General features: G+C 47.0%; 1 protein-coding gene across 1 annotated transcript in view; it reads right to left on the bottom strand.

Moving 5' to 3' along the window:
• Positions 1-579: 579 nt before the first annotated feature.
• RTN4R (reticulon 4 receptor) overlaps positions 580-16,914 on the bottom strand; it is an 81,724-nt gene continuing 65,389 nt past the window's right edge. Inside the window, exon 2 of the mRNA XM_087768536.1 lies at positions 580-2,562. Within this exon, the coding sequence (XP_087624662.1) occupies positions 1,133-2,562 (1,430 nt within the window). The 3' untranslated portion in view covers positions 580-1,132. The remainder of the gene's footprint in view (positions 2,563-16,914) is intronic.

Raw genomic sequence — 16,914 nt, forward strand, 5'->3', positions numbered from 1 at the left:
CACCAGATCTCCATCACAGCCAGCCTGATCTGCAAGGCCAGGAGCTGCATGTTTGGGGAGATGCACCGTATTTCATAAATCCAAGCCTGAGAGTCCACTCTGGAACTGCCTTCTGGTTCATTAATCACAGAGCTGAGTCTAGTTATCTATGCATATCAGAAGAAAAATGGCCCTGCCTGACTTCTTGGGATTGCTTACTAACCTTCCTCTACCTGCAACCTGGAGTCCTCAGCTCCAAGGGGCCTGGCTAATATTTCCTGCTATTCTGAGCATCCTGAAATATGAATGATGTTGCGAGAATAGGTGGGACAGTTCGAAGGGAAACGGGAGCATTAGCAGAACATGTTTCGTGCAAGGAAACCCTTTGTTGGCACCAGTTAGATTGCATAACCATGCCGAGTATGTCTTATTTATTACTGTTGTGTTAAATGCTCAACCTGCCTTCAGATCACAGATTACTCAACATCCTTTTAATTTTTCAGCTTTTTAGCTGGTTAGCGTACTTCACCCCTTGCAGATGACAACCATTTAGGAAAAAGAAATCTTTATTTTATATTTTTTTTGTATACTTGTACACAAGTAAAATAAAATGCATATCTATATATACTGCAATCTCGTGAAGGAAAAGGTAGCATTCTTTAACAAATGCTGCCCGTAAACATGGTGTGATGGAATGAATACGGAAAAACTGCAATATTCATAAACATAGGATTAAAACAGCATCAAATTCATTACCTCTGCAAATGGGAACCTGCAATATTGTTCAGTGTGATGTCAAGTTACAAACAGATTTTAGACATTCTTTTCAGAGCATTTCTTACACTTTTTTTTTTCCTGTAAATAAACCATATTTCTTTACCATCTGCTGTAGCAAAAGCTGCTTTGTGGGCAAGTGCAGTTCCGAAGACCAAAGGTATAATTCACAGGATTCAGGACAAATAAATTATGTACATCTTGGTGTTTGTCTTTTTTGTTTTTTGTTTTTTTGTTTTTTTATAAAGGCATCCAGTTAACTTTTGTGTAACAAAGCTTTCTCAGGGTGGATGGGTAGTTTTGCTTTTGTTTGCAACATTTATGGAGGTCAGCAAAAGTCTAGTATTAAAGTGTCATCAACCCAGGAAAAGAGTTAATTTTAGCAGAATAACAGTAAGCTCCACACCAAGGGGGGGATCAAAAGGCTTAGGCTGAGCTGTAACGTGGAGCTGTTTCCTTGCTGGGTGAGGCGGCACTGGGCCTTTGATTTGTTCTTTTTAGAGCAGCCCTGCCTCTTTTTGGTTGGGATTGTGGAAGGTTCAATAGGCTCTAGAAATTCTGGTTTCAACTTGGTCAATGGAGGGTCTACAATGCTGGGGAAGGTCCCAAAGGGGGAATCGTTTATCTGCTTGTTGCTGCCGTTTTTGGAAGGGTCTGTCTCAACGTACTTGGTTTTGGACATGTTCTCCTTATCCTTGAGAGGGTTGTTGGAGGATGGCCGGCTGCTGTGGGAAGAAGGACCTGCCTTGCCTTTAGCTTCATAAATAAAAGATTTATCCATTTCTGGCTGGCAGCACTTCGAGGAGCCATCGTGGGAACCAAGAGGGGGGACCCCGGTTGGCAGTTTACCAGACCTGGTCTTAGTGCTAAAAACGCTTGTTCGTATCTGGTTGAAGGAGTCAAAGCATCCTTCCAAATCGGCGCTCTGCAGCCTTTTGAGGTCTCTCCCTGCCAAGCGGGGGGGAAGGTGGCACTCTAGCTCTGAAGATGATCCTTTAAACTGCTTAAACCAATTCCAGAGAGACCGAGCCTGGCAGTCACAGATCCACTGGTTGCCATTCAAGCGCAGGTACTGGAGGGACACCAGGGGAGCCATGGTTTCCCCTGTGAGCACAGTCAGGTTGTTGTTAAACAGATACAAGGTCATCACTTTCCCAAGGTCATGAAAAGACCGGCGGTGAACCAGGCTGACCCTGTTCTGGTGCAGAAGCAGCCGGTCGAGGTTGATTAGCCCGCGAAAGACGTTCTCTGACAAGCTCTTGATTTTGTTACCATGCAAAAACAGGTAGGTGAGGTTTGCGAGATCTATGAAGGTGTCATCCAGCAGGTTATGAAGATTATTATCCTGAAGGTAGAGATATTGCAAGGAGAACAACCCTCGAAAAAGCCCTGTGGAGAGCTCCAGGAGCCCACAGCGATCCAGGTGTAAGGTGTGGAGGTGAACAAGACCCCGGAAAGTGACAGGGTTGATAGATTTCAGGTTCGTGTTGTCACTGAGATCTAACTCCTCCAGTTTGTTGAGCCCATAGAAGGCTCCAGGCTCAATGAGGCTGATGTTGTTGGAGTGGATCCAAAGAATCGTCATGTTGCGGCAGGAGGTGAAGCTGGTGGACCTCACAAGGGTTATCTTGTTGTTGTGCAAGAAGATGCGCTGGCTCTGGATGGGTATCTCAGTGGGGATTGCTGTCAGTCCTTGCTGCTGACAACTTATTGTAATCTTCGGTTCACTGTAGCATACACAGGCCCCAGGGCAAGACTCCACTTCTGACTGGATGTTCAAGCAAAGCACCAAAATCAGCAGTTTGCTTCCTAAAGGATAACAAAAATAGTATGCAAATTAGCCAGGGTCATGGGAGAGCGCTTTCCTTTGCAACTAATAGATGAGCCTGAAAATCACCCTTCTCAGTGTGTTGCCACTAACCACAAACATATGCCAGGGGAGCCAAACAATTAAAACGCAGAATTACCACTCAACACAATAGCTAAAATCAATATACACTTGTAGTGACAAAGTCTGAGCACCTCCTCAGCCTTTCACATTTTGGTCGCAAAAGAGAATGATCATTATGTATTGGCATCGTGGGTCCTGAATGCACATCTAACATAAGCCCTGTTCCAAAAAGCTTACCTCTGAGCAAAGGGGCTGTCTTCTGGGGGGCCATTTGTCTCTGCCACAGGTACATTTAGCACAGTTCAGCCTATGAGAAAGCATCTGCCCAGCTGTGGCTGGTGCCTTCAGCCACAGGGTCGTACTAGGCAACTCTGCATCCCATTCCAGCAGTGCCACTGGCTCCTTGCTTTTTACGATCATTGAACAATTCTCCAAAACAAGCAGGTGTCCCCAGATTGCACTCAAAATGTAAGAAGGAGATGTGGCTTTCGTGACCTTCCATGAACAATTTCTGACTGATCTGGTCTTCCTGTAAGAAATAACTGTGAGGGATTCCCAGAATAACTTACAGGTCAGACCTGCCTGTAGAGGTCTCGGAGCCAAGAGCATCCTTTCCTTCTCTTGGTCAAACCTTTATGCCACATATTCTTGCTTCCCTTCCTCTCTCCCCTTTTTCCCTTTGAATTTGTGCAGCCACCGAGGAAGACGAGAAAACAGCATGTTTTTCCACAGAGGGCAGTACTGTTGTTGGAGGAAATCGTGTGTAATGCTTGATACAGGGATTCCTCAAAGTTTGCAAGGCAGAAGTAGGTTTCGTGTGTCCCAAGGGTGCAGGCAGCCCACTGTGGTTGAAGAGCCCCTGAGAGGAATATTTTTTCATGGCGATGACCACCCACTTCCCCAGGAGCTGGGCTGCACAGGAATCACAAGGAAGCATTTTGATTCACCAAATTCACCAGCCCCAGCTGGGCTGCTGGGAAAGGGCCTGGAGGATGGGCAGGGATGGGCAGAGGCTGTGCAGCCAGCATCATCTTCTGAAAGGGGACTCAGGAGGCAGGGTCAGTGTGAACCTCCAGCTGAGAGACCTGCAGAGAGACCTGCTGTTTCCTACCCACGGTGGGGAAGGCGGGGAGGAGAGGCAGTTTCAGCAGTGCTTTACCAGCAATTAGCAGCAAGTAATTAGATTGCTTCCTCTAAACCACATATGGGAGCTAAAATGAATGGGCAGCAACTGTAGCAGCGGGAGGCTCCGTTTGTGAAATACCATGTGCGAGCAGGAACACGTGTGTCTCCTTCCCAGCTCATCACAGCACCTCTGGCAAAAGGACACATTCCTTCCCATCGCTGGGGATCCCCAGCCCAGGGGCAACAGTAGCTTTCCCTCTTCGCTGTCGTGGGAGGTTTTTTTCTTCCTTGAGAGACTGAAAATGTTGTTCAGGCATGTTGATGCCTCATTACACCTTAAGGTAAAATAGCAGAGTTCAAAAAGTCAGGCAGAAAGAGACAACGATGCAGACTGGGGCAAACTGGGGAGACTGGAGAGAGCCCGGTGGCTTCCAGTCATGTGTGCACAGTGAAGCATGCTGGCTCCCGTGGGGCCAAATCCCAGAGACAGCAGTTGCATCTCACAGAAAAGCCTGAAAGGCAATCATGGAGCTAATGAAATCACATCATCTCTGCATCGAAGTAGCAACTTCAAACACCAAAAATAAAGGAGTAAATCATATGTAAATCTCACCAAACTGTTTACTGAAGCAATAACAAAGGTATCGGAGAAGCCAAGGCGGGAAAGTCGCTTTTCTGCAACAACAGGCTGGGATCCCAGACCTAAGTTTCACTCTAGTCAAAATAATTCACGGTGTGCAGCTAATAAATCTGTGGTGATCCAATAGTCCAATATAGGCAGGAGACTCCTACATATCATAGTCCACATGGGAGAAAAAATAACAGCTCAGCATGCAGAGATAATTTGAGCCTGATATTATTAGCTGCTGAGCATCCCTGGAAGGTAGTGTGTTGAGTGCAGTATGATGACACATTCTGGCTGGCTTGTCATGTTTTGACATATCATGTCCCATTGTATGGAGCAAAGTAACACGAGACAACTGAAATCACTTGCTGGAGACATGTCACACTAAGAGGAGCCTCCTGGGAAATTAAAACAATGCTGGCAACTCTCTGACCACCATGATTCCTCTCCAGCTGATAATGAAAACCTGTGGCCAGAGAAATATGACTTTCTGGAGCCTCTTTCTTCAGCTTCATGATTCAGATGATGGGGGCCAGGGTGGCACTGGAGCGATGGGATTCACCTCGCTACACAACACCACCCGCTCCAGCAAAACAGCGCTCAGACTGCAGACACCGCTGCAGGCTCCACAGCTCTTCCCAGCTGCTCCTCTCTGCCTTGGCAATACTGCAGGGGCTACAGCCTACTTGGGGAAAATCCAACCACAACCCAGCTGCATCCCACATGCCTTATAACTATGTGACGCGCTTGCAGCGGAGTGAATGCAAAGAACCATTCCTATGGGAGAGGAATCACAATGACAACACTCCTGTTCCAGCTTCAGCCAGGGGAGGCAAGTGCATAATAAATATATGTATACATGGGGAGAGAAAGAAAGAACATGAAGCAGCCAGCAGAGAACAAGCCATGCATATAAATACCGCCCTGCCCTGTGCCACCCCCTCCTGACAGCCATGCTCCCGCACCCTCATTTGATCACTTGTGCCCTGAGCGTGCATCACCAGCCCTTTCCCATGGACAGAGCTGCGGAGGCCAGGCTGCAAGGTCCTGTCCCAGCCTCTGGGTGTGTGCAGAGCTGGAGGCATGCTACGGCTTCTCCCCAGCACAGAGGAGCAGAAGGGAAGGGGCAAATCCTGCTCCACTCTGAACGACGGCTTTTCTTCTCCCGTTGCCAATGCCTCTGAGGCTGCCGGGAGCTGTGAGTCAGTGGCACTGATAGCTGGATGGCAGTGGAGCAGCATTGGGAAATTAATTACAGGCAGGGCTAGCCTGTGTGCTTTAATTAGCGACCTGGTGTTCTTGAGTTGCTCGGATTAGCTCCTTCCACCAGAGACAGTTACTGTCAATCATCTCCCAAAGCTTTTTTCCAGTTAGTTTCCTGCCGTGGAGCTCAACCATGTCCTGACTGATCCATGACAAAGCTCAGCACCCAGCAGTCATTAGAGAGTCCCCGGCCAGTGCAGGGCCTGAAGCAAGTGCAGGAGTGGGTGCAGTCCACAGACAGTGTTGGGAAGTCAAGGTGATGCTGCTGACCTTTTCTTCCCGAGCTGGACTGGGGTGTGCTGTGGCAGAGACCAGAGGGACCATGCCCTGGCCTTCCCCTGCTCCTCCAAGGAGCTTCTCCATCACTGGTGTTCAACCAGTAACTGTGCCTTGTGCTCAGTGTGTGCCAGACCACAGTGGCCACCAAGTGCCACGAGCCATCCAGACCTTGCACCAGGATAGTTTCATCCATCCAATTCCAGGCAAATATTACCTTGGTTTTTCTGACCACATGCCAAGTGACTACTTTAGGACAGGGATGAGTACAAGGCAGGGCCCTGGGACAGGAAGGTTGCTAAGACCTGGCATCAAGCCACGTTAACATAGTTGCACAGTTTTAGGATGGTTTGAAGCACAGCAGATCTTGTTCATGTCTGTCTGGAATATACCTTCATATGTTCAGGTAATCTCTTACTCTAGACCATGTCCTGCAAGATTGAGACAGGACAACTGTATCACTACCCTGTGCCCCTGGGACTGGAGCCCATCAGTTGCAAACAGGCACCTGTTTTGGGGCCCAATGTCATGACACAAAGCACAGACCCAAGCCCCTTTATGCTGAGCTGAGCACCGCAGCATGGTGTAGAGCGTCACCTCACTGAGCCTCATGCTCTAGCATGCAGCTGGGGCCATAACACAGAAGAAGGAGCTGGAGCACTTATCTGAAGACTGTATTGCAGAGGTGGGCAGAGGAACCAGGCACCCCAACACCCATCAGCTGGGTACCCTGGTACAAAACCAGGCACTCCACCTTCTTCTGTTCTCTGTCCACCTCCCCTTGTTCCTCCCCCTTTTTGATGACCTCCTCCTTTCCATCCTCCTCCCTTCCTTCACAACCACCATGTCCCAAGGCTGAGGTGAAGGCAGCACCCAGGCAAACCAGTCCATCCCCAGAGAGGCTGGGACACATCCTGGCTTTGCCCAGAGCCTGTACACTGTCCTTGTACACCACGCTGCAGCTTGTTTTCCTTGGCATAAAGCAGAGCAGAAGGATGAAGACCTTCAGAGGCTAGCCAGGCAAAGATCAGGCAGACACAGCTTAAAACTTGACAGGAATAGTGTGAGTGCCATGGGCTTCTCCTTTTGGGAGGCACTAAGTATCCCTGATGCTGAGGGGTCCCAGTGCGTGCTGCTGTGAGCAGAAAAGTCAAAGCCCTGTTTGAGGGCAGATGACAAGAATCCGGAGGACCTGGGCAGAAAGAGCCCAGCTACTCCGCAGCCTGGCTGGCACAGCCAAATGCCATAGTTTGCTTTCCTGGAGCACTGGGTTCAGCTCCGGCTGTGGGCTCCTTCCTTTTCCAGGAAAAACACACTCTGCCCTTAGGCCAGAAGTACAGGAGATACTGACTGGTGGTGGCACAGGGAGGTGAGAGGTCAGAAGGTCCACTGTGTGTCCATTCCCAGAAATACGTGCCAAGCCCAGCTCCAAATGGGGAACTACGCACCTTCCCTTGACCTGCCAGATAAATCCATCCAGAGCTCTCTGTACGCAGTGTGCTCCCACCACCACTGCTGACTGATTGATGCTGGACCCTCCACCACCTGCTGGACTCTTCCACGTGCAGGCCTCAACCTTAGTGCCCATCCCTGAGAAAAAGGGTCTTGGCATGACATGCATTCCCTCATCTCTTAGATGAGAAGCCACTCCTACCCCTCCCAGAACATGATTAAAACTTAACTGGATAGTTCCAGTCAAAAGCAAAAGATGAAAGAAAATCCAGTACCTGGAACCTTCAGTCCCTCCAAGACTTTGGCTTTGAGTTTAGCATTTGTTCCTCCAGAGCTTTCTTAAAAGCCAGAAACCTCCCTCAGTCAAATTGACGCACTTCCCCTTTGCCATCTCAGAAGTGTTATGACTCATGGAACTGGGAAGCAATTAAAGTGGGTCCATTATCTGTCTTTCCGCTAGTCCCCTGTGCAATCGCATTGTCAAACATGGCAATTAGAAAGAAAAGGCTCTGGGGGCCTCTAACAGATGCTTCGCAAACTTTTTAAGAGGCCAAAGCAAAATGCAATTTTCTGCAGTTTGCAGAGCCGTGGCCTTTCTCTGCTGCTCTGCACTTGTCTCTATTGATTTGGAGATATTATAATGCGGCTTTCCTACAGTGGAGGGTCAATAATAATTTGAATTCTCTCCTGGTTGAACATAAAGGGAGTACTTTACAATACAAAGCCTTTTGCTGATGCATACAGCATTTTGCCTTTGTTTATAGTACAGAGACACTATAGCTGCTTAATTCCCTGTTCTGAACTGATATTGTTTGAAATTCAGCACATGGCTTTGAAAGACACTCTGCAAAGCAGCTTCAGTGTCTACTGCTTTGTCCTGTGGCCAAAGGTGGGTCTGCGTGTGTAAGTGCGTGTGCGCCAAAAGGAAGAAGGCAGTACTTCTATGCATTTCAAGTCAAAGGCAAATTGAGAGGTGAATGAGGAAGGAGAATTGCTTTGGATGAGTCTCACCCCAGGCTGGAGTTTCTCTCCCTTCTGCTGCCTCCTCCCTCCGCTATAGAGAGGAAGGCTCGTTCATGGTGGTACAGCTGGAGTGGTTTTAGGGTGAGAAGGAGAGGAGATGAGTGATGCTCTGCCACCACACAAGCATCTGGGAGTAGCAACCAGCTCTAGGGAACTGAGGACCTGGAGTGGGTACAAATAGAGCAGGTCTCAGCAAACAGGTGCCCACTGCTGTGCAAGCATCCTCAGGCAGCTGCCTGGCAGAAAATTTTGGGGCTGTTGGGGTGTCATGCACCTCTGTCAAGGCAAATAGTGTTGTCACTGGAGCGAGCCAGCTGACTTCAGCTCCGTGTCTGCTCCGGGGCATTGAATTGCTCTCCAGGCTCAGCTGTCTGGGTCATCTCCATCTCCATGAGTTGCTGCTGGAGCTCACACCAAAACACCTATGTCTTGTGCCAGTGCCAAATCCCATCTGCCTAAAAATAGGTGGCTAATTTTCTTTTAGACACCCTTGAGGGTCTGAGACACCAACATGAGTGCTGGAGGATTTGACACAGCTCCTCTAGGAGACCTCTGCTCTTCCAGCAGCTGGAGCTGGGTGTGATATAAATGGCAGCAGGCAGGAATGTTTAGGCACCTGAACCCCACCCCTAACTTCTATAGGTACAGTCTCTGATCCCACACACTCTGGGACTGCGTCCAGATTCATTATCCTTTGGGACTGTGGTGTTCTTCATTCCCTTTGGCAGTACAGCTTCAGTCCTGCTTTTTGGTATATCCAGCCTCTACCCCGAATGAGACAGGATTTCAGCAGAAAAAATATCATATGCGGTCAGAAATGAAAGGTCATTTCCGTAATGCATCCAGGCAGGGGATGGATGTGCCATTTCCTAACTTCTAGGTGTTCATCTTTTCCACCTAAATCATACTCCCTTAATGCGATTTTTGGACTTAATATTGCAGGGATATTTTTAAGGGAAGAAGGTAAAAGCGAGTTATATCATGTGCAATTCTTAGAATCCATCCTCACAAATCTCCAGAGGGGTTTGAATGCTGATTCTTCAGCATCGCTTAGGGCTGAACTACATGACTCATTACGTGAGCTGAGTGCAGCGCAAACCTTAACCAGGTCAGCTCCATCCATTCACGGGCATGTGCCAAAGCAGCTCCCAGCCGGCGGTGCTCCCCATCCCTGCCAGGGGCACTCCAGCGCTCCCAGCATTTTGGCAGCAGCGTTGGTTTAGCCTAACAACATTTGGGCAGGGTTATACTTTTGGTGGTTTGCCAGCACTTCCCTCAGCAACATCAGGGAGAGAAAGAAAAAGGTGATAGTTAACAGTTTATATTTCAGCCAATTTGAATACGAATTTGATGAGGAGCAAAAAAAAACAAAAAAAAAAAAGAAAAAAAGAGCCTCTTCTCTTGCCAGAGGGTTTTCCTCCTGCTGAATTTCAAAGGCTTGCTGCAAGCCATGGAGATGTCAAAGAGTCTCAAAGAAAAGGTCACAAGAAACCTTCATAGGGAAAAATATCAAGGGATTTAAATATAGGAGTCATTAGGTCCCTGTATAACAATAACACTAATATCAATTATTATAGCCTAGTAATGCCCTGGGAGGCCAGGAAATGAAAAAGAGAAAAGCCCTCATTATAATACAAGAATGTGAGAAGAGCTGCACTGAGTCAGACAAGGGCGCATTTGGGCTGGTCCGACAGAGTGGTCAGGAGCAGATGTGTATGGAAAGGCAATACTAAATACTTTTCTCCAAGTCCTAGGTCATTGTATGAATGCTACTCCAGACATTTTTGCTGTACTTCTCTGCATCTTTTCCAGGTCCTCTTCACTGTTGGGGTGGGAGGACGATACCCAGGATGCAACTGCAGCATGGCCATATACAGAGGTTTAGATGTCCTGCTCTGTCCCTTACAGCTCCTGCACTCTGCCTGCCATCATTCAGCATCAAGCTGAGCTTTTCAAAGAGCCCTCCACAAAGTCCCCAAGATCACTTTTCTGAGTGGCAATAGCTCATTTAGAGCCCATCATTGTCTTTGTTTAGGTAAGGGTCTGGGCTGTTTGCCAGTGTACATTACTTTGTATTTATAAATGCTGAATTGCATCTGCCATCTAGTCTGTGGTTATGAATTTTACCATGAAACCCCTTGCTGCAACAAATCATGTGCCCAAATATCCACTTTCCTTCAAGCAGAAATATTATCATAGTTCACTGTTGTGCCCAAATCTTAAAATGTAAGCTGGTTGTAGCAGTGACATCTTCCTGATCCAGCAGCCAAGCTGCAGCAGTAGTTCACAGAAATAAGGACTTGGTAATCCCTACCTATCAACATAGGTTAAAGATGATCCTTAAAATGGTTTACATAAAAAGAGGAATAAACTTTGCTCACATAAATGATATGAGGTTATTCTCTTAGGCATTAAAAAGCTGACCTAGTTATCACTGCTTCCTATGGATAGCCATGGAAAATCCCATGCATATCCTAGGCCATGCTTCAATGAGTGCTCTTGCCAGCTCTGTGCTCTGCCACCTCATCTGGCGGGACTAAGTCTCTGCCAATTCTATCAGCAGAGGCAGAATTTTCAGTTGTTCTTGTGTAAGATGTAATAAATCTGTGTGTTTTCCATCTGTCTTATTTCCAACTATCTATCCTATATCTGGAAGGGAAAAGCTTACGACCTTTTAAAGGAAAAAGCTTATGACCCTAAAGCAAAAACATGGAGAACTGTAGAAAAGGCTTCTTACGTGGGTTTATACCATTCAGTCCCAGGCCTGATACTGTTCAATCCTGGTCCTTTCCATGCAGATAGTGTAGGTCTTAGATGTTGCTGGCCTATCCAAGCTCTCCCAGTATTCCCTTTTTCTTCCTCAGAGGTGACCTGATTTCCCCACTATATGCAGAAGCGTGTCCCCTTTCGGGATGTGATCATGTACGGTTGCTTAACACTGGATTAACCATGGCCATGTTCAGCTCTCCTAAAGACATAATGCAAAGTCTTGGTTTTGCCTTGCTCCTGGCCCTCTCTAGGGTCCCCTCCACCAGTGTGGCACTGCAAAGGTCCCTGCACCACAGCTTCCCCCAGGCCAATCTCATCATCAGCCTCTGTACCCAGTAGAACACAGTATTTGTAGGGATCTGGCTCTGAGCGGGCGAGTTTGACATGATACCGTGCCAGTTATGAAATAATGTGGCAGTAGCTGGAGGAGAGGCAAAAATCTCATGCAGATATCCAGTGAAAGGGACTGCCTGTGACAAACACAGAAGTCCAAGGCTGTCCAAGTCATCTGATGTGGAAGTCAGAAGAGAGGAAAGAGGTCTGGGCAGAAAATGCCCTGTGCCCAAAGGCAAAGTGAAAGCACATGGCTTGGAATGAGCATTTGGAGCACTTGGGAAAAATGGGCACGAAAGAGGGAAAAGGAAGAGGATGGACAGGAAGGCTGTAGGCTTGCTGCAGGAGAGCCAGCAGAACAAGGGTAGACAGGCATCCATGAAAGCCTGCAGGTACAAGTTGAACTCTCCAAATCCACCTGTCATGAATTCATCTTGGACGAGCACTCTGAATAACTGTTGTGATCCTAATCCACCACACAGAGCTGCAATGATGCACTTATTGCAACACCGAGCTTGGCCAGACTGAGCACAGTACGCTGAAGAGAAAGTAGGCTCCTTCCTCACAACCTGGGAGAAATGTCATATCTGCCTTTTTTCCAAGTCATGGCCACCAGTGGCATGTATAATCATAGCTGTCCCTGCCACACTGCCTTTTGCAAAGCATCATATGACTAAAATCCATACTCAGCCCAGTAAATCCTAGCAGATCCCAGCTTGCCTAAGAAAGCAGACTGAAAGAAGCTGTGACCGGTCCCCAGCACAGTGGGTGAGAGCATCATAAGTGGTCGTAATCCTCCTTTCGATCTTATCTGGATGGGATGCATCCAGCACATTTTATGAACAGGATCATCTATGATATTGCCACCATTCACTCCTCACACTGTGAAGAATGAAGTGAGAAAATATGCATTGTGAATCACAACTAGCTCCTACAGAAGTTAGTATTATCTGTGCCATATTTGTAAAAAATCAGGGACAAACAGGTGTCCAAAGGAAGTAAACTCTGGTTCCTGAGATGACTTAGATTTCCCATGGAGCCCAAAGTATCTCAGGAATGCTTCAAAACATTATTACTAAGAAGTAGAGCTTCCTGCGTATCCAAACCTGGCACTGGTGAAAGCACTGTGTGCGAGTGACTCACAGAAAGGAGAGGTAAAGCTCCAGATGGCATTTACACCTGCTCTCCCCCAGCCATCTGGGACTGCACCCCACCTGGCAGCTGCGAATCCCACCCCCACATCTTCAGCAGTGGAAGTGCCCCATTGCATTAGGCAGCATTTTTCTCAGTTTTCCTTTAAAATGACACTTAGCTTTTGATTACAGACCCAGCATCTGCAGATAATGTGGAGTGGAGGAAGGAATTCTAGGAAAGAGCCTGGAAGGAAAAGTTGCTCCAAAAATTTCCCATGACCTCAGTTTGGTTGCCTGCATGGACACAGACAACGTTGCAGCTGAAGAAACAGCTTGGGAGCTAATGCCCCAGGCAACATAAGGACGGGGAGAGGGAGAGCATTTTAATTTCAACTTTAGACACAACCACTTTTTCAAAGTACAGCTAGAAATGAAAACATGAGAGCAGACATGGGTGACTGAAGATCATATTTCTCTACCCTGGCCACAACTTGATGCTCTCCTTTCTGAGCCTGGATGACCAGAGGTCTCCACACGACTCCATGAGTTGTCACCTTGGATGGTGGAGTAGCAGAGCCATGCAATGAAATGTAAGGTCTCTACCATGAAGCTGCCTTACAGCAAGCTCTGTGGTGCAGACACAGGGCATTTCTCAGCACTCCCCTGGACACCTGGCCCCTCCACCCACGTGGTGGGATGGAAGCCCAGTCTAGCCATGCTCCCCTCTCTGCCTCCTTTCACCTGTCTCTCTTGGCATCCCGCCCAGCTCCCTGGCACACATCCCCGCTACGTTCACATGGCTCATTCTTTCATTCCCAGATAAAAGCTGAGACTGATTTTTAATAAGTGCACAAATTCAACTGCCGCTGTTTTTATCGGGTGTCGGCTTTGTCTCCTTTGCAGTTTCAGCATTAGACATGCTTGCCTGCCCTTCTGCAGCTCTCTCATCCACTCTTGCCAGATAAGAAACACGACACCCACAACTCTATAAACATATTTCTCTGAGATGTGCAGACTCTGTGAAGCCAAGCTAAACAAGAATACAATAGGACGCTAACGATACCCCTTTCTGTTTGCGTGGAAATGGGGAAATGAGCAATGGGGAAAGGATCCCAGCCTGCAGCCGAGGCAAGCCTTGAACCTCACTGAAGGCAGCAGCCCCTGGTGCCTGGCTGAGCTGCCCACATCTCTCAGAACAGATATCCACCCTGAGTTCAGAGACCCCATAGTATACCACCAGGAATTTGCACCAGATTTCCATGCTGAAAGCCCTTGGTTCAACTTCCAGCCTTTGGGTCTCATTGCTGCTACAGTAGAATACAGCACCTTACTGGTTTTTAATCAAGGTGGATAAAACCCCCCTGTTCAGACTTCGGCTTCCCCTCTTTATCCAGAGATCATGTTCATCCATTTCACCACTACAGGGCATTAAATGTTCATAATCTCCTGTTATCCAATATGGCCCTTAAATCAATTTTAGAGTCGCTGCCCTCAAGCAGGCAGTCTCCCAGCCTGACAGAGTGGCCTACATTCTGCACTTGGAGATGGATGACCGAGCATTTAGCTGTATTAAAATTCATCTTGTTTCACTGTTGCCAGTCTACCAAGCAATTGCAATTGCTCTGCATTAGAGACTTGCCTTCATCATTATTTATCATCGCAAAATTTGAGTCAGCTGCAAACTTTACGGGCAACTAATTTATATATATTTTCTGGATCATTCATGAAAATAGTGAAATACACTGGGGTGAAAGCTGAATCCTGCAAAGCTACCATCCAAGCAGCTTGCCTGGTAATGATCCTCCAACAACAATCACATTGTGAGAGCTTTTAGCTGCCTGTTTCTTAATCCGTTTAATAACTGTCCATTGATTCAATAGAGAGTATATTTTCGACCAAGTAAATCAAGTGCCTGACATAAGTCTAAATATATTATGAAAATCCAGATACATGAGCAGAGACTGGGTTTTTTTTGTCCACATCTAATATATCAGGACATTAGTCCATGCCTGGGGCTTGTTGGCATTGTGGCAATATGATTAATAAATAATAGTGACATCAATATCTTTAAAAACAATATCAGAAAAAATTGAGAACTCACCTGGGTTTAAGAATACTTTCTGGGAAATCTACCAGTTGAAATTAATGGTATTTCTATGCCTTTGATCTTTATCTGTGTTAACATTTCCCCTTTTTCCCGCAGCACTGAGATCGAACCAGCCAGCCTCTCATTACCTCCTGGGCTCTCCCACTTGCTGCTTTAAATCAGTGGTGGGCACTGGCCTTCCCTGCCTCTGGGACTCCCCTGGTTTTCTGATATTTATAAGGAATTAGAACTGGGACCTTGTCAGCTAATTTTGACAGTGCTCCCATGCACACTCCTTAGGAAGAGACTTGCACATCCATCCATAGCTGGATTACTGTCACTCTCCATAAACCACTCCTGATGGATGGTGTCTCACCTCAGCTGGGCATCCCTCTCCGGAGATGCTACCTCACAGCCTCCACAGTCAAGTTGCTTAAGCATTCAGGATCATTTCAGAGAAAATAAAAGGTTTCCTTAGCACTGACTCCATGAGACTTGTTTTTCTCCAGGACCAGGTATTCATGTCACTCTACCACCACCCTGTCAAACCAATAACCTTTCCTTACTCTTCCACAGTGGGCAAGGTAGGCATTGCGGTCCCACTGCTGGCCTTGTCTGAGAAAGGGATGTTGTAGCAACACATTTTGCTTCAGCCCCTGAAGCATATTACTTAATTAAAAGAACCAAACCATGAAGCTTATTGAAGGCAATCTCCATCCTATAGCCAGGACCTGCAAATCTCCACGGGGACACAGACTTCACACCCTGCAGTTCAGTCACTCCATGCAGAGCAGTTTTAGTGCAGCAGGACTAATTTCTGCTAATACTAAGTGGCTATTAATATTTCATGATAGTAAGTGAACTTTTTTTCCATTTCATTTGCCATCTTTATTTGTTTAATTCACCTCCTTCAACACTGGGAGGGAGACCAAGGACCAGCTACTGATTTGGGGGAAATATGAATCGTGTCATCAAAGGAATTAACTGAAGTGAAAAAAAGGAAGAAATTGGTCAAATTATGAATAGAAATTACATCAGCATCACAAAAATGCACCTGGGAAGCTCAGTCCTGCAGGATACCCCTGAGGTTAAGAGCAATAACATCAGGCACCAAAACAGCACCTGATAGGAAATACATACATTTACAAGCAGAATATCCATCTCTTACAGCCTGGAAAAAGCTCATCCCTGCATATTCACTGTTACTTTCTTCAGGATTTCTCCCACTTGATGCAAGCCAAGGAAAGAGAAGATAAATCTTGTGGATTTGGAGACAGAAAAAAATGACTCCTCATTTTCCCCTGCTTTCTGTTCCCTGCCAAAGTGGAAGCAAACTCTCCTTCCTCTGGGGAAATAGCTTGTGCAACTTCCGACAGGAGCAAGGACAAGGAAAGCAAACCCTGCCAGTTCCAGCGGGCACTATCCAGACAACACATTTCAAAAAAGTGCACTTTGTGCCAGCCTTGGAATACACACCTCTTCGGTACTCTCACCTCCCAAAACCAAAACTACACAAAAACTGCCCAGCAAACCATCTCAGCCCAGCAAACCCCCTCCAGCCCTTTGTGGGGAATCAGGCCAGGGATCTCGCACAGGGAAACCGTGAATACTTCAGAGTAAAGCAAGGGATTTCAGATTGTCCTTTTCTTCTGGTGCCTCTGTCTCTGCCTTCCCTCCCCCAGGGATTTTTTTCAGAGATGTAGCGTTAAGGAAACTCGGACAATCTTACCTTGATTACAGAGAGTGAGAAAGGCTCCTGCATTATTACTTACATCCTCGTGAAAACCTACTTCCACCCAGGATTTAGATACTGCCATTTCTGCTTCACCACCCTTGGCCTCTGCCTTGCTGTTTTCCTTCTAAGATGTTATCTGGGGTGACATCCCTTTCACCTCCACCTTTTGCTGAGAAAACAGTCCAAAACAGCTTCCCTTGTTAGACAGCTTGGTCAAACCAGCACCATGCAGTAGCATCATGGAACAAGCTACTGGGGACACAAGCAACCCAGGAAAGCACACAGAGCAAATCAGGTTGACAACAAACAAAATTTTGGATAAATTCTGCACTGGCTGATAAAATGTCACCTCAAGGAAGGGTGTCTTCCCAGTGCTTCAAGGACCAAGCCTGTGCTGTTTCCAAAGGAGGGCAATCTCTTCTTGACTTTGCACCACTTTTATCCTGGTCT

Source organism: Nipponia nippon, unplaced genomic scaffold (assembly GCF_047370975.1).
Source record: "Nipponia nippon isolate SJK-2023a ecotype South Korea unplaced genomic scaffold, ASM4737097v1 scaffold_30, whole genome shotgun sequence".
In the NCBI taxonomy this organism is placed as follows: Eukaryota; Metazoa; Chordata; class Aves; order Pelecaniformes; family Threskiornithidae; genus Nipponia; species Nipponia nippon.